Raw genomic sequence first — 18954 nt, forward strand, 5'->3', positions numbered from 1 at the left:
AAGATGCACCGATACCGATGATGATATCCGATATCGGTCCGATACAGACTCAAATAGCTGGATCTGTCATCTGTGACCATGGGCCAGTCTGCTACCGGGTACCATTATTTGAATACATAAAAACACACTACATTTATATCTATGTATTAATTTACAGCTTGTTCATTTAACACTGGTATCTGACCGGTACTGCACGGGCATACCCAAAGATATCGGTACTGAAAAAGTTACATCTGTGCTTCCCAGCGGTTAAGTGTTATTAAACATCCAGCATTCTCCAAAAAATGTGACCGAAGCTAAGAAAGTGCATTCGCTTTAAGATGAGCTACATTGCTCGGCGACAACAGGACGTCACACAACAGCCACGCCCGCGTCCTTGAGAGCGACTCCGCCCGCAGCAGCCGTTACCTTACGCCGGTTTATCAAACTGCAGGATGCCCGGCTGCTCGTCGATGACGCGGACCAGCAGGTTGTCAATGTACTCCTCGAGCTCCACGATCTGAGATTCCTTCTTGGACAGGTCGGCTTGCTGCCTCACCACCATTGTGATCAACTCCTCCTGGGTCAGCTGAGTGAAAGGACCAGTATTCACCGGGTTGGCCACCTGGAGGGGATGAGGAAAAGAGAATTCAGTCCGAGCGTTCTATGAAAACATATTGATCGATTCGATACATATTCGACCTTCAAAGGGATGGTTTGACCTTCCTGACTTTGAGCAAAACTTCCCTTGCCGAGTGAAAAAGGCAAGAGGACCTTGTGGTAAGAATCATTTCTCATATTTCTATTTCCACGGTCAATAATTAAACTTCCAAGTCAATATTTAATTATAGTTTCAGAATCGACAGCAGAGAAGAAGAAAAAACATTGACGCTGCCTGTAATTTTTCTTCATGAAGTTGGCCCCAACCGTGGTCAGTCAGTGCCCAACACAGCCATGAGGGCGTTGAATGACTCTCAGTGAGCCTGAAGTCCACCCTCATGTCACTGTGGCCATCACAGTAACGCCAGCAGTGGCATTGCAACATTGATACGGCAGGCGCCGCCTGGGACTGGGTGGCTGCTGTAGAGTGTGTGGAGGAAGGAAGGAAGATTATATTAATATGTAAGTCATTTTATCAATAAAATGTTGTCATTGAGGTTTTGTAGTCTTTTATTGCGTTTTCTGATTTATATTAGAATTGATGCATGTTTGTAACAATAATTAATATGCCTGTGTGTTCAATTGCTCATTGATTCCTGTATCAGGGTAAACTTCACTACAACAGAGATGTGTATAAAGTACAGTCAGTCAAAGTAGGCCTATTACTGTGTGAATTCACCCAGATGATGCCTATCATTTCAGTGGATAATTCTTAAAACTAATTGGAATCTAAAGACAAACATGTACAGAGTTGTCATGTTTTATTTCCATATGGTGTGTATGTGGATTGCAAAGAAGAAGGCTACTTCTGACAAAGATAATTGAGAATTTAGCATACCTAGCGAGGAGAATTTAATTGCAACTACTACATGAAGCTATGCTGTGAAGGTAAGGCAAAATCACAATTAAATGTACATATACCATCTCGACTTCAGCCAGAAGGCGGAGGCTCCTGCCGCGATTGTGGAGGTATCGCAGTTTCCACATGGGGTGGAGAAAGGGGTAAGAAGTGCATTCATTTTGTCACTTTAAGGGTTACGGGATCGCAAGAAGATTTGCATATGTCACTCCCGGCTTAATTTCGCGGGTGCCGTGAACAGATTTGCGTCCGTCACTTCCGCCAAGTGGTTAACGGTTAAGTGTTCCATTTGAGACAGCACTTCATCAGCGACGCAGTGCACTGCAATGCAGTGCACTGAATTGCAGTGCACTGCATTGCAGTGTACTTCGTTAAGTGCGCGGTAGTAGACACAGCCATCACGTTCATGTCTTATATTACTTTTAAAATACAACGCAATCAGTTAATTGCTTCTCTCCCCCCTTCATTTCTCATAGAATATAGCCAGACATATTCTATTAAAAAAAAACTATAGTGTGTTCTGTATTTGTATTTCCATTTTTGACATGTCTGTCCTAATTAATTTTTTAATTGGAAGTTTAGATTTTTTTTTTTAATAATGATTAATTCTTGATAACATTTACGAGACACAAAGTTCCATTTGTTTTAATCACCATAAAAAACAAACACGCTCTCTTTCCATGGCAACATATTCGTAATATATTATGTGAGAGCCACTGGTTTGCTTACTTGATAGATAAAGTGAAAACTGTTGTAAAAGCATTATGTAACTTGTTTGAGTGCTTATAAAATGACAATTATGGTCATTACTAATGAAACTATGTATTTAGTTATTTTTATTTCCAATTGTACAAATAATAATAATCACAGATACAAACAATTTAAATAATGAGTGTCTTTATTTAAAATAAAACCACATTTTTCTCAGTGTCACATTCTTCAGAGGTTTTACATCGACTGTAGAATTATTATTACATCAGGCTGCATGTGAGACTACAGACGCTCGTGCATCAAGCTGCACATTATTTGAGCTCTCGCTCCGGTACAAGAAGAGGAGGAGCCATCAACTGTCCATCCAGACACACGACTCATTAAGACATTTTGAAGGCACAACATGTACATTCTCAGGATTAATATTGCTATGACTGCCAAAAGATCAAATAATATTGTCATATAAAAAAATATATATATGTTCATTTATTAGTTTGATTCAGTTACAAAGACAAGGCTGGTTGGTTATTACTGATACAGAGTCAATTACAGTGTCTCTGATCATTTCCTTTTGATTATCTTTTGGTTTTCAATCAACAATCACAACACAAAGACTACAGTGATCATCAAGCTCACATTATTATCTACTTGCATAATATTTTCAACAATGTGCACAGGCTTCATAACAATCACATGTATGAAAAACCGATATACCTGCCGCCGTGCATTTCAATCTATGCACAACACATAGCAGCTGCTTGCTTTTATTTATTGCTGGTATTCTGAATAACAACTCTCAGAAACAGAAAGAGGCACATTATGTTTTAAGGACTGGACGACCAGCTCACATTCGTCTGTGGTGAGTTCTAATGTGCAGGAATGTTTTTTAATGAAGTCAAAAGGTTCAGCGAAGGAAACACAACAAAAAGAGTTCAGTGGTAAAAGTCGACGTGCCCCTGTTACACAAACAATCTTAATCTTGAATTAGGATGGTCGTTTAAGGTTATGTATATCATTCATTGCACAGAAATAAGTTAAAGACCAGTGTAAAGAGTTAAAAAGGCCAGATAATAATAATAAAAATAATAATAAAAGTAATAATATTTGAAAAAAATTTAAAAAATTGTATCTACATCATTAGTACATAAAATAAAGCTCCACCCAAGTAGAACGATTTTAAAAGCAAATCCCAGTACCATAGTGTTAAAACAAATACATTCACTTGCTCAGATAAAGATGTGTTACTTGCTTGTTATTAAAGATGCACCGATACCGATGATGATATCCGATATCGGTCCAATACCGACTCAAATAGCTGGATCTGTCCTCTGTGACCATGGGCCAGTCTGCTACCGGGTACCATTATTTGAATACATAAAAATACACTACATTTATATCTATGTATTAATTTACAGCTTGTTCATTTAACACTGGTATCTGACCGGTACTCGCCACCGGGCAATACCCAAAGATATCGGTACTGAAAAAAAGTTACATCTGTGCTTCCCAGCGAGTTATTAAGTGTTATTAAAACATCCAGCATTCTCCAAAAAAAAATGTGACCGAAGCTAAGAAAGTGCATTCGCTTTAAGATGAGCTCGCATTGCTCGGCGACAACAGGACGTCACACAACGGCCACGCCGCGTCCTTGAGAGCGACTCCGGCCCGCAGCAGCCGTTACCTTACGCCGGTTTATCAAACTGCAGGATGCCCGGCTGCTCGTCGATGACGCGGACCAGCAGGTTGTCAATGTACTCCTCGAGCTCCACGATCTGAGATTCCTTCTTGGACAGGTCGGCTTGCTGCCTCACCACCATTGTGATCAACTCCTCCTGGGTCAGCTGAGTGAAAGGACCAGTATCCACCAGGTTGGCCACCTGGAGGGGATGAGGAAAAGAGAATTCAGTCCGAGCGTTCTATGAAAACATATTGATCGATTCAATACATATTCGACCTTCAAAGGGATGGTTTGACCTTCCTTACTTTGAGCAAAACTTCCCTTGCCGAGTGAAAAAGGCAAGAGGACCTTGTGGTAAGAATCATTTCTCAAATTTCTATTTCCACGGTCAAACATTAAACTTCCAAGTCAATATTTAATAATAGTTTCAGAATCGACAGCAGCGAAGAAGAAAAAACATTGACGCTGCCTGTAATTTTTCTTCATGAAGTTAATAATCTAAATCCATGAATCATTTACGAGTAACTCAATTATGATATAGAGTAAAATGAGAGTTTATGTATCGTGTCCCAGAGTTCCTCCAGTGGGGGCCTATGCGGATGTTTTTTGGTCCCAGTTTGTGATAAATGTCAAGAGAACTGTACCTGAACCTTCCCTGGCGCGCTCTTGCGGACCTTTTTCTCTTTCACAACAGAGCTGCCGATTGGCTGCTGGTTCTCTGAGTTCATGGGCTTCACAGGATGAGGCCTGTAAAGAGAGCACACCAATTATTGTAACACCCTTAAAGGGATTACTGCAAATATGTACAACAGTCACTTCACAGATTTTGTTTTCCCCTTCATTTTCCACATCATTCCATTTTAATCCAGGTGCAACATTGAGAATTAAACTCGAAACGAAAAAAGTTGCCTGAAAACCACCAGCTTTCCAAATAGTCTCACCCAAGGCAAATCCCAACACCGTATTAGCTTCCCCATCCAACCGCAGCAAGCCAGACGCCATATCCAAAAGCCAAGATAAACAGTCCACAAATGCATTCTTTGTAAATTGCCTGTTCAATCTCACCTGCGTAGAGTTAAGGCTAGCCCACCTCCATTGCTATTCTGAGCACTGACAGGCTGAACATCCGAAGGGGAGACCCATGCCTGCAAAGACGCCTTTCCCCCAGAATAACCTCCCGTGGGAGAATCTGGTTCCACTTCCTCCACATGCACCTCGAGGGGTTCCTTCAACGTAGAGCGCAACGGTTCAGCTCCACATTGATCTTTGCTTCCATAAAATGCATTATGTGTTCTCACGTCATCTGAAGACTTCTGTGTTCTGGACCCATTCCTCGCACTTTTTGCGGAGTGGAATGGATTAGCTTCCGTTATGGTTTTTTCTTCTTCCTGTACGGGTTCTTGTGGAGACCTGGAAGTCTTGTTATCCAAGAGAGTTGAGGACGGTATACTTTGTCGTCGTCTCTGTGAATTTGCATGGAAAACAGGACTGACATTAGTTGGGTCTTCATCTTTGTTCATATCCTCGGTGTGTTTGTTTGATTCGCTGCTATTAAAATCAGAAAATAAACCTGTCTGTTTCTTTTGACTAAAAATGGTGTCTAGATCGTCGGGGGTCATTCCGCGATCCTCAACTGTCTGCTCTTTGTGTACACTGCCAGAGGAAAAGGGATCTACTTCCTGGTTTGGCTTCAGCTGTGCCAATGGGTTTTTTGAGAGAAGCTCAGAACTGGGGAATGGGTCAAGCTCCGCCTGCCTGCCTCCTGTGACCATGCTGCCTGCTGATACCTGAACTAGGTGATGATTGGATGGTTCTCTCATCATCTGAAGACTTCTGTGTTCTGGACCCATTCCTGACACTTTTTGCGGAGTGGAATGGATTAGCTTCCGTTATGGTTTTTTCTTCTTCCTGTACTGGCTCTTGTGGAGACCTGGAAGTCTTTCTATCAAAGAGAGTTGAGGACGGTATACTTTGTCGTCGTCTCTGTGAATTCGCATGGAAAACAGGACTGACATTAGTTGGATCTGCATCTTTGTTCATATCCTCGGTGTGTTTGTCTGACTCGCTGCTCTTAAAATCAGAAAATAAACCCGTCTGTTTCTCTTGACTAAAAATGCGATCAAGATCGTCGGGGGTCATTCCGCGATACTCAACTGTCTGCTCTTTGTGTACACTGCCAGAGGAAAAGGGATCTACTTCCTGGTTTGGCTTCAGCTGTGCCAATGGGTCTTTTGAGAGAAGCTCAGTACTGGGGAATGGGTCAAGCTCTGCCTGCCTGCCTCCTGTGACCATGCTGTTCATACCTGAACTAGGTAATGATTGGATGGTACTGTTCATATATTTGTCTGAGACCACTGGTGTCACAGAAGAGTCTTCTTGCTTTGCTGGCTCTTTTAAACTCGCCCTCTGTCTGGGTTTAGCTGTGGGTGCCTCTATATTTACATTGACTTGGGCTTCTCTTTCATCATGTGGTGTTGTTGTTGTTTTCAAGTCCATTTGGCTAGCTGGTCTGGCTTCATGTGTTGCTCCAGTTGGTGGGCGTAACGCCCTCTTTGGTCCAACCCTGGAAAACTCTGAGAGACTTTCTCTTCTTGCGTTTACAGGTCCTGGGACCGTGGGCAGATTAGACCTCAAGAGAGATTGGCTGGCAGTATTCTGGCTCTGTGCTGGACTGGAATCAGCTACCGATGGAGGGTCTGGACGCGCTACTGATTTCGGGGGAGCTGGGGCTGGTGCTTTTTTTGATGACGCAGGAGTGGTTTGCTGTAATTGTGATTGGTAATGCTTCGGTAATTGCATAGCAGGACTCTCGTGTGGGAGTGAAAACCCGGGTTTATTCTCCTCTGGGTCATCCACACTCATCTCTGCAAAGTCCCTGTGTTTCTGATTGACCTCAGCAATGATATGGTCCCATCGAGTGTGGCCTTTCACTCCGTGTCTCTTATCAGGAAATAGGCTGTTGTAATCAGGAAGCGGTAGAGACATTTTTCTGACTGGTTTTGAGTCATCTTTCTCTACATATGCAGGGTTAGTGATCTCTCCGATAGGACCGGTATTTCCTCCAGTTTTGGGCCCATGTGGTGTGTACAAGTGTGGTACGGAGGATCTTCTATTCTTCTGTGCCATGAGTGAAGATTCCACGGATCCGGATCCTGTGGACAAATCCTCTATGCTGCCACGAGGAGAACCGGACGGGCTTTGACTTGTGTTTGGTGAAGCCAGAGATGAGTTGAGACTGGAGAAAGTGTCAGGGGAGTCAAACTGGACACTAGCGAGGTTGGATTCAGAGGTGGTTGGGGGAGGACACAGCTGACTGGGGGTTTGGCACTCAGCAGGCTCAGACTCCAAAGATTGAGTATATCTGCCAAGGAGTGAAAACAAGGCCTACAGGTCAGTATGACCGTCACATTATCTAAAGTCATTTCCATCAATGTACAACCCATCACCAACTTGACTAGCATCTCGCATGGCAATAAAAACTATGAAATAACCATCTATAAAGACACATAATTTAGCCCTTGGACAGTTCACATATAGTCTTAACTACTTTCCTAAACACTGTTATTGGTTATGAAGAAGATGTACACTACCGTTCAAAAGTTTGGGGTCACTTAGAAATGTCTTTATTTTTCAAAGAAAAGCACTGTTTTTTCAATAAAGATAACATTAATCAAAAATACACACTATACATTGTTAATGTGGTAAATGACTATTCTAGGTGGAAACGTCTGGTTTCTAATGAAATATCTCCAGAGGTGTATAGAGGCCCATTTCCATCAACTATCACTCCAGTGTTCTAATGGTACATTGTGTTTGCTAATCGCCTTAGAAGACTAATATCTGATTAGAAAACCCTTGTGACATTATGTTAGCACAGCTGAAAACAGTTATGCTGGTGATATAAGCTATACAACTGGCCTTCCTTTGAGCTTGAAGTTTGAAGAACAAAACTAATACTTCAAATATGAATCATTATTTCTAACTTTGTCAATGTCTTGACAATATTTTCTATTCAATTTTCAATTCATTTGATAAATAAAAGTGAGTTTTCATGGAAGACACGAAATTGTCTGGATGACCCCAAACTTTTGAACGGTAGTGTATATGAAATGGTCCACTGTTCAATCTTTATGGCCAACCTAGAGACAGAACTTCTTTACGTCACGTGTCTCTCCCTTTCAGTTTTTCTTTCTACCTGTGACTTGCTCATATTGAAAAAAAATGTTTGACTGTCCAATATGAAAACGACGACAATGTGACATTTCTGCTTTAAGATTATTCTACTAAGTATACGAAGTATTCCAACATGGCATCAAAATATCACCAATAATCAACACAAGCAACTTTAAATGCCTACGAATATTTGTCATCTAGCGAACATTTTTTTAAACAAGGACTACCGTTACATCAATAACAATAACAAGAACAAGCCCCTTACCATTAGACTCAAGAATAAAAGATCCAGTCCACAAACTACTATAAAGAAAATCTAATTTCCAATCACCGTAGACTTCTACAAGGAGAGCCACACTGCGGGCCAGTCACTCCTAGTGAGCTCTGGGGAGTCAACAACCTGTTCCTCAAAAACCTAACAAACACAGGCCACGCCCACATTCACATCTGCACCGAGACAAAACTGGTCTGACTGGTCCATCAACCGTTGCACTACGTTTTGGTCATTCAAGACAGTCACAATGTTGAGTCTACAGCTACACACACACAGACACACAATCCAGGAACATGTGGGATTCCCAAGTGTCAGTGTTAAAGTGACAATCTCATACAAATGTGCCCCATCCTTGAGTATTGTTAACAAAGATAAGAGAAAACTCTTTTTTTGTATACACATGCTGCTTTTGCCATGTCATGATTGCGACAGTGAATAAAGAGGAACAGCGCTGTTCCTGAATCTGTTTTTCTTCTGCATCGACCGCCAGGTGATGTGGTGGTTCACTCTTGATATCTTTATCTTATATCTTTTAAAACAGATTTAGCTGCAGAATCAGTTTGACATCTTGGATAAATCATTCAAACATATATTGTAAACCCTTCTGTCTGCTTCTCTCTGAAATAGCTTCTTTTTTTTTTTAAGGTATTCAGGGAGTGCAGTGAGTGACGGTACTTGCTCTATGGTAGCTGTGAGCTTAAAAGGAGTAGCAGCAGGGGGGCGGGACTTGGCAAAGGGACTGTTAGTATCAGGCCCTTTTGGGTTACATAAAATGTACATACCAACAAAAAGACAATAGTATGTGTAATTGCCGATTGATGGTAGTATTCCAATCATAGTCATGCAAGTCAAAGAATGGTGTCCCTCCAAGCAACCAACAGTAACCCCAGTGTCATAACTGACAACGGTTCATTACGAACGCTAAGTGCAGAGTAACTTGAGGAGAAGGCCTACCTGGGTTTGACTGCAGACACTTTAGCAGTGCGGTTGAGGAGGAGCATGGCAGAGGGGGATTTTGGGTTGCCGCCGGATTTCTGGCGATCCGCTGGTCCATTATCATCAACGCCAGGATCTGTGACCTCAAACGGATTGGCTGAGGGGTGGGGGCTCAGCACATCGGGATCTCCTGAATTGCTGAAAGGAGCCGTTATGGGTAGCGCCTCTTTTTTCTCCTCCTTCTTTCTGATCATTCCAAACAGAGACGTGAGCCTGTCGCTCATGGAGGCCTCCTCCTGGCGCTTGAGCTCGTCAGATCTGCGCCGCTGCTCCTCGAGCTTTCTCCTTTCCTCCTCCTCTTCATCCTCCTCCTCTCTCTGTTTCTTCCTCCTCGCCTCGTCGTCAAGGAAGTTTCTCTTCCTCTCCTGTTCCTCTTGACGTCTGTGCTCCTCTTCCCCCTGCAGCCTCTTGGCCTCTACCCTGTACTTCTCGTCCTCCAACCTCTTGGCCTCTGCTGTGCGCCTCTCTTCTGCATGCCTTCTCTCTTCCTCCTCCTCCTCTTGATGGCGCTGTTGCTCCAGTATGGCCTTATCTGTTGACTCGTGCTTTAAGGAGGGAACTGGTACACCTGTAAAGGCATCTGCAGAGACGTCGGAGGTGTGTTTGCGGATGTCCTCCACGGATCCTTGGCCCGAGCTGTTCAGACTGAGAGTCGATCCGCTGTTGGGTTCCGTGTCCTCTTCGTACACATGGCTGCCATTGATGCACACACTGTTCAGGTCACTGATGCTCTGCTTGGAGCGACCCAGAAGAGAGAACGGACCCAGAGAGTGCTTGCTGTCAGAGCTGCCTGTTCGCTTGTGTCCCAGGAATTTGAATTTCTTTTTCACTGTGGGAGGAGAGACAAGGAAGCATGATTTCATTGAAGACACGAAAAACTCCACTATTTAACTGGCACCGTGCTAGAGGCGAGACAGAACTGTGAACATACAAGAGCACACGGTACAGAAATATGAAGTTACCGTCAGGAGAGTCCACATTGAGGCCAGATGAGCGGCTGCCGCTGATGGATGAATTCTTCTCTGGAAGAACCCCCAGCGTAGACATGGACTGTGAGATCTTACGGTGCAAGTTGGATTTGGGAGCAAAGAGGCTCTTGAGTTTAGATTTCTTTTTCACTCCTTCGGACTGATTGAGGGACTGCGTGTCGACTTCTCCCTCGCTGTCAGTGAGGACCTTACTGACATGGGGGACGATAGCGGAAGCAGAGTCGGAGAAGCCATCCTTTTTCTTCCCACGGACTTTGTCTTTCAGCTTGGAGATGCGGGAGCGCGGTTTGTCCTGCATGGAAAGGTCTAACATGCTAACTGACATGTTGTTTCTCATGAATTGGATATCTAGCAGCAACTCGCCTCGCGCCTTGTCATCTTTTCCACTCTTATCAACCAGCTTGAACCAACTGCAAACAGAAATAATGAATCGGATCATTAGGATTTCAAGAGAACAGGTGATACGCTTTTTACATTCTAAATGTTATAAATATCTTGTTGCTATTTAGACCATCTCACTGTAAAATAAACTGTAAATATTCCAAATATGTCCCAGTTTATTTCCTGTTGCTGTGTATGTGACCGATATAAAACTCATCCCATCATTTAGCCTCACATTCGACTCTCAATTAATTTGTCAATAAAAAAATAAATAACACATGGCAAAGTGGAGATACATACTGTATGTCTATTTCAGATAATGAGACATTTATCCAGATAAATAGGTAATGGTTCTGAAAAAAAAGTTGATTTGTACAGGGACTAGTTGCAAGTGAATTCGTAGTAAAGACCTGTTTGATGCAGGTAAAGTGTAACTTCTAATTAATAGTTTGTTTGAACAATTCATGGATACATGTTGAAACTAGAACGGGCACTCTCATTGAAGTACATACCTTTCCCCACATTTTGGCATTAGTTGCATGCCAATTGGATAAGAATTGACCGTGCTATGGTAAAAAGAAGATGTTGACCTTTTCATGACCTTGACATTGACCTTTGACCCGATCGATCCCAAAATCTAATCAAATGGTCCCCGGATAATAACCAATCATCCCACTAAATTTCATGCGATTCGGTGTAATGTTATGCGCAGTACAAATAAATAACTAGAACTTCGACGGGCACTCGCTTAAGCGCATACATATCACAGTTATGAACATTTTGGCATTGGCATTGGCCAATTGGATATTGATTGATGACGATGGTAAAAAAAGAATTTTGACTTTTTTTCAGACTTGACCATGACCGCGTTGTCGAGATCGATCCTAAAATCTAATAAAATGGTCCGGAACATAATCCAATCATCCACACATCGTAAAATCGATTACTTTTTTACTTAAGCGAATAACACGCATTCAAATAAATAAATAAATACACGGCGATCAAAACATTACCTTCCGCATTTTCAATGCGAAGGTAATAAATAAATAAATAAATGGCGATCAAAACATAACCTTCTGCATTTTCAATGCGACGGTAATAATTAACTGGTTCTTAATAGCTCCAACTTCAAATGCTTAAATCGTGTGTCATGTGAGACATTAAGGCATACAGCTTGTTCCAGTTCCTGTCGAGAGGAACATGCCATTCACAGAGAAACCTGACAATTACAGCCGCCTGGCTCACCTCCGTTGCACAGGATCATCACTTATCGGTGGCAAGGGGAAGGTAGGAGTGTTCTGAAGAACTATCGCACCATTACATAGCGACACGTGGACAAATGAAGCCGTGTCCTTGCTATTATTAGATAATGCAGAAGAAGTGCCCATTATAACAAGCTTTTCCACTTGGAACTCTGCTCCACAGCAGAACCCTCCAACAGTGTCACTTAGTTTTACACATATCTGGAGACTAATTTACTTTTTTTCTAAAACAATTTCAAACTCTTTACCGTCATACTACAATTAATCCAACATCCTGAATGAGCTGAAGCAAGCCAAACACATTTTTTTAAAACAGGGAGCAATACAATATGCATCAATACTGTCCTTATTTCTTTGGTTTGAACGAAGATTATACTGCAACATTTAAAAAATTTAAAAAACGTCTTTAATACATGGATTGTGCTACCTTCCAGTATATGGAGGACTTAAAATGACTTAAATAAATAAATGAATAAATATAGGAATAAATAAATAAATGCATAAATAAATCCTGTTCAACAATGAGGTTCGGACCGCCCCAGCTCAATTGAATATAAGAACACGTAAATGTCACGCATAAATAAATGAAGAAATACGTGTGGACACAAATAGACATAAATAAATGAAGAAATACAGAAGTGTAGAAATACATTTATTTAATGACGTCCTGTTGAGTTATAACTTATATTTATTCATACCTGTATTTATTTATTTATACATTCATTCTTTTATTTATTTATTCCTGTATTTATTTATACATTTATTTATTCTTGTATTTATTTATTTATACTCAAGTCATTTTAAGTCCTCCATACCAGTATGTCACAGAAGCTAATAATAGCGGCGTCACGTCCCCTTCTCTGTCTGCTGCATTTCTTTGGCATAGAGTAATTAAAAGTGCACACAATAAAACTAAAGTAATTCCATTAATGTAATGCAAACTGTACATTGATATACATATGCGTATAGGATAGCTGCAGCTTTGGGGCTACTGTAGCCGATGCCCGGCTCCGATAGCCCATGTCGATGTGTGAATGACGTCATGTAGTGTTGAGGAGATTTGAGTGGTTGGAAGGCTTGAAAAGCGCCGTACAAGTTCAGGTCCATTTACCGCTTACAAAATGAGAACTACAATTGTACCAAGCCGCCCTATCTTCTGCATTTGGTCACACGTCCTCATCCACATCACCGACTGGATACTAATTAAGAAGCATCATACGATTTACAGTTCATTTTGTATTTCTTACATGTAGCAGATGAGTCTAATTAGTGGTAATATTGTGTTACTTTAGGTTTTAAATAGTATGCAAACATGTGGAGAATGGACTGTAAATAGACAGAGATTTGATGGTGGTGGTTGAATTTGAGTGAGAACAGTCATTAAACTAATTTTGAAAAAAAAGGTAATTGTTTTATTACCTTCGCATTGAAAATGCGGAAGGTAATGTTTTGATCGCCATTTATTTATTTATTTGTATGCGTGTTACTCGCATAACACAATAAGTATTGAACCGAATCACATGAAATTTGGTGGGATGATTGGTTATTATCCGGGGACCATTTGATTAGATTTTGGGATCGATCAGGTCAAAGGTCAAGGTCATGAAAAGGTCAACATCTTCTTTTTACCATAGCACGGTCAATTTCTATCCAATTGGCATGCAACTAATGCCAACATGTTCATAATTCAATGCCCAATCTTGTGATATGCGAAGGTATGCGCTCTACCGAGTGCCCGTTCTAGTTTCCTCTGATAATTCGGTAGAACATGATGTTGGGTCCTTCTAAGGTTCAATGTAACTTTGTAGAGATAATCTGGAGGCGGCTTAGTGAAGAAAACCATCAATTTAAATACAAAACATCTGAAGTTCATGGAGTTTACCACTGCGACATTTACTCAGCGTCATGCCCAGTAGCAGACCGCCAGACCGACTCTTCAGTCAGGAAACAAGCATGAGAGTGAAGTGAACCGACATGCCTCAAACACACAGGCGGGTGCAGCGCGTGATGTAGTCGATGTCGCACGGAGCCCGATTCAAACATTTCTCATTTTCATACCAAGTCAATTGTTAACTGGGTCCAACCACAAGGACGGAGAGCTCGCCCTCTCAGGCCAAGCAAGGTGCAATTCTCATCTTGCCTACATCTGATACAGCAGGGAGGGCCACATAGCTGGCAGGGTGGAGACAATGCATTTTTAAACAGATGGTCAGGGTGTACATGTTGTCCTATTTGCATAGAAATACAGCGCCATACCTAATACACGTTCTACCCAGTCCTGCTGGACAGGTTCCTCCGTTAATTGTCAAGAGCGCTTCTCTTTTTTTCGTGTCTAATGATTAACAAGAGAGACGGTATGTATTGTATGCGTGAGTGGATTCAGCCCATGAAATAAAGAGGTGGCAATACTGTAAAATATACATTTCCCCAAAATATCCAATCATGTGGATAAAATAAGTGATTCGAAGAAGCTATAAAAATGATCTGAATTTAATGATGGGCCTTCGTGTCTGATGATTTGTGATAATAAACGACTCCTTTTCTCATACAAGCTCAAATATACGGCACTCTATAACCTATTTTCTTCTCGAATGCACCGTCTTGTGTGCAAAGCTCGCTTTCAGCAGGACAACAAAGTCCTCAATGTCGCACCCTTTATTAGCAGACCAGGCAAGCAGGACAGTAATCCAACACCACCGGCTTCAAGGCGAAAACAGCAGCATCCAGGACCCGCATATCGGATCCTAAAGGAGACGGAGGGATCGAGCCGAGTCGGCAGAGCGAAGGACTTCAGACGTGGACAGGGAAGCTAAAGGAATGAACTTTGCCATAAAAGTGTCTCAAACTTACTGAGCAAACACAAGATAACATTTCAGATATGACGGTACAATAACTAAGCGAATGAGGTCATATAAGGGCTGTATCAAAGCTGAGTGGAGTGATAACTGGGAACCAACAACCTCACTCAGTAGTTACAAAAGGTCACATTTGGAAGTCAGAGTCTACATTAACCCATATATATATATATATATATACTACCGTTCAAAGGTTTGGGGTCATCCAGACAATTTCGTGTCTTCCATGAAAACTCACTTTTATTTATCAAATGAATTGAAAATTGAATAGAAAGTATAGTCAAGACATTGACAAGGTTAGAAATAATGATTAATATTTGAAGTATTAATTTTGTTCTTCAAACTTCAAGCTCAAAGGAAGGCCAGTTGTATAGCTTATATCACCAGCATAACTGTTTTCAGCTGTGCTAACATAATTGCACAAGGGTTTTCTAATCAGATATTAGTCTTCTAAGGCGATTAGCAAACACAATGTACCATTAGAACACTGGAGTGATAGGTGATGGAAATGAGCCTCTATACACCTCTGGAGATATTTCATTAGAAACCAGACATTTCCACCTAGAATAGTCATTTACCACATTAACAATGGATAGTGTGTATTTTTGATTAATGTTATCTTTATTGAAAAAACAGTGCTTATCTTTGAAAAATAAAGACATTTCTAAGTGACCCCAAACTTTTGAACGGTAGTGTGTATATATATATATATATATATATACACACACACACACATATATATATATATATATATCTTTAAAAATACTCTTATATAAAAAAGGGTGTGTATATCCAAAATCAACAACAATGTTTTGTTTTTATTCCGGTCACACCCGTAGGACGTCAAAGCACATGTCATCATAAAAAAATATCTGGGTGTGAGCAGACGCAATTGTTAGCGATTAAAGCTAGTGAGTACCCCCGGAGGAATGTACAAGATTAACCGCAGCAATGTGAGATGCCAGCTCTCAGTTATAACTCATCAGACCAATTCATGAAGTAAAAGTCTCAGTAAAAGATTTGTGTTGATTTCACAGAGAGAAAAGACTTGGGCTGTTTACCCACAATCTACATAATTTTCTGTTTTTCTTTTAAGACAATAGGAAGAAGGGGAGGGAGGTTCCATCACATTAACATTATAGGGTTAATTGTGTTTTTCATGACTTGTTTAACCCTCCTGTTACCTTTAGGGTCAATTTGACCCCATTCAATGTTTAATGTCGGTGTTCTTTGGGGTCAATTTGACACCAGGCTGTTTTTCACTGTGTCAAACATATAAGAAATATCAATTTTTTAAATATTTAAAGGGCTATTTAGGTAGTCAACAAACAAACATAAAGTACCTCACACTTAAACTCGGGAAACAATATTAATTCTAATAATTTTCTGGAGGTTTTAATTGGTGGGGTCAAATTGACCCAGAGGGTAAAATATGTTAGTCAATTTTAAGCGTATTTTTAGTAAAAAAGGTGTCATAAAAAAACTGCATCGTTCATTTGTGTCTCTACTTGTTTATAAAATAAGACTTGGCTTGATTAGATTCATTAGAAGATCAATTCTAACTCAAGGATGGATGGATAACTTACTGCTCATTTCAGTTTATGCATATGTGCAATTCAAGCAATGCTCCTATAGGATTGACCAATTAACAACTAATTTTCAAACTCAAAGATATATTGTCTGTCTCAACAAAACATACATAAAAGACTAAACTTGCCGCTGATTGCTCTGAAGAACTTATTGTGTTTCATACGTTGGATTACCATTGCTCTATTATTATGATGAAGGTATGAGCCAGCTACGTTAAAGTTTTATAAAGACTAACCTTACGGGTTAAAAGAAATTAGATAATCATTCACACTAACACTGAGGCGGGTTTAGCAGGACTTGTTTTGAGCCATCTTGCTTCTTCCCGGCCTGCTTAGCAATAACCCCTCTTGGGCCATTGAGCATGCTCAAGAGAAGCCCACAATATCCATCTTAAAATTAAAATTTTAAATCAATAAAACCCCGGGGATATGGTGGGGTTAGGGGCCACCTTACAGTGTGTTTAACCACCTATGTATTTCCAGATTGCAGTTAACCGTTGCTTTAAGTTAACTCCAAGTCGTATGATGTGCAGACATACATTTCAGTCAGTGGACTATGTTGGTTGAGTAAAGTTTCAGAGATGTTCTGGATGCTGCTGCACTGTAACCAAACTGGAATAAAAGTTGAAGCTGGAAGATTATTATAATAAAATAATGCAGACAATGTACAGAGCTAAAGCAAAGTCACTGCCAGACTGTGTACAAAGTTTATTTTCAATACATGAGTGTAAATATGATTTGAGAGATGTTTGTAAGTTCACGGTACAAAAGGGATTAAAAGAAGATGCATTTCTGTTGTCGGAGTCCAATAATGGAATAATGTTGAAATGGATGCAAAACTCCTTTTTGGTTTTCAAGGGAATTATTTATAAAACAATTCTTGAGTTATAAATGTGATTAAAAACGTATTTATATGGAAGATGTATGTGGTAGTATATATAAATATATTTTGTTTTTTATTTTGTTTGTTGTTTTTTCTTTATATTAATTTTCTTATTTATTTTTATTTAAATTTAGGATAGGAATTTATAAGCATGTTTTGCTTCCACCTATACCTTCTCAGTCTTTCTCTTTTGTATATTATATAGAATAATATTGTATTGTATTTGATTTACTGAATAAAATACACAAACAAAAGAAGAAAGAACAAATCCTGCTTCGTTTCCTTGAAGTAGAAGGAGACTTCTGTGTAAATCATGACTACCACGAATAATTAATCCAGGGGACCTCACCCTTTCCAGGCCTTTGTGGAACAGTTTACAGGGTTCGTACATGTTGACCAATGGAATTCCAGGACTTTTCCATGACTTTAAACCAAATTTCCATAACCAAACTGATATCTCGGTGTGTACATGAAAACTTTTTTTAAATGTAGTATTCAAACAATGAGAATTACAAAGCATACAATATACCTTAAATGAAACAAATGAATTAGAGACAATAGTTTGATTATAAGAATAAACATTACTATACATGTTTATTCTTAGAAACACTTATATAAATGTGTATTTTTTTAATCAAACTATTATCCTTTATGTGCAAATCTGTTTGGACTTGCCGTATGCCAATTTATAATTTGAGTCTTCCTTTCAAAAACATGAATTATTTTAAACTCGACGTAAATTAACATGTGAATATAACACATTTCCATGACTTTTCCAAAACTTTTGTGATTTAAGTATTTTCCATGACTTCTCCAGGCCTGGAAATGACCATTTTAAAATTCCATGACTTTTCCAGGTTTTCCATGACCGTACGAACCCTGAGTTTAAGAAACACGAGACAGTGTGACGGGAGCCGGGCGAGGCCCACGCCACAGGAGACACTTACTCGGTCTTTTTGCGAGAGGTGTTGTCGTGCAGATCCAGTAGGTTCACCACAGCTTGACCCAAGAACTTGTCGAGTCCCACCTGAGCCCGGTGCATTGCGGTGACGTACAGCGTGCAGTGGTCGCCGTTGCCCAGGTGGAAGAGCGGCAGGTCGAACGACGCCTCTTCTTTCCACACCGGATCGACACATTTCTCAGACACGGAGGTGGAGAACTTGTCTTTGGCCACCTGGATGATGGCGTAGGCGTCGTTGGTGCCATGTTTCCCCTTGGCACGCAGGTTCCGAGCCTGATGGACCGTTACCTGGACACTCGTAGGGAACCACTGCTGGCTCTGGTCGCCCAGAGACATCTCCGAAGCCCGTTAATCTTGACCAAAAGTTAATCCAAACTGTTTAATTAAAGAGTTTACTGCGCCGGGCTGTTGGCTAACCTTCTGCTGAACCCTTCCTAGGTTTAGGTTACCGAGCTGGACTTCGGTTCAGGAAGCTCAGGTTGAAGTCGTACTCATTAATGCTATTCGTAACGCGTTATCGAATAACACTTGAGTTGAGTTAAAACCGAGTTAACCAACTCACCGACCGACCAGGAAACCACTGCGGTGCGACTAACTAATTTCTTTGGGAGGTTCTTTAATAAAAACTGTTCACTTGTTTTGCCTCTGCAATGGAAAACACTTCACTTCCCTGATGTTAGGAGGTCCCGCCCATACTCTGAATG

At 40.7% G+C, this 18954-nt stretch overlaps 1 protein-coding gene across 3 annotated transcripts; it reads right to left on the bottom strand.

Annotated features, from left to right (window-relative positions):
- Positions 1–397: 397 nt before the first annotated feature.
- On the bottom strand, positions 398–18893 carry rab11fip1a (RAB11 family interacting protein 1 (class I) a). 3 transcript variants are annotated; one of them, XM_056418149.1, is made up of 5 exons: positions 18237–18893; positions 10293–10729; positions 9289–10159; positions 4532–4634; positions 398–604 (listed from the first exon to the last, which is right to left on the bottom strand). In XM_056418149.1, the coding sequence occupies exons 1-5, from the start codon at positions 18584–18586 to the stop codon at positions 410–412; spliced, it is 1956 nt and encodes a 651-aa protein (XP_056274124.1). In that variant the 5' UTR covers positions 18587–18893; the 3' UTR covers positions 398–409. The 3 variants fall into 3 exon arrangements, with proteins under 3 accessions (XP_056274124.1, XP_056274123.1, XP_056274122.1); XM_056418148.1 differs by lacking the exon at positions 398–604 and adding an exon at positions 2379–4086; XM_056418147.1 differs by lacking the exons at positions 398–604; positions 4532–4634 and adding an exon at positions 5528–7248.
- Between the last annotated feature and the right edge of the window lie 61 nt (positions 18894–18954).

The sequence above is a fragment of the Pseudoliparis swirei genome, chromosome 7 (assembly GCF_029220125.1).
Source record: "Pseudoliparis swirei isolate HS2019 ecotype Mariana Trench chromosome 7, NWPU_hadal_v1, whole genome shotgun sequence".
Taxonomy (NCBI): domain Eukaryota; kingdom Metazoa; phylum Chordata; class Actinopteri; order Perciformes; family Liparidae; genus Pseudoliparis; species Pseudoliparis swirei.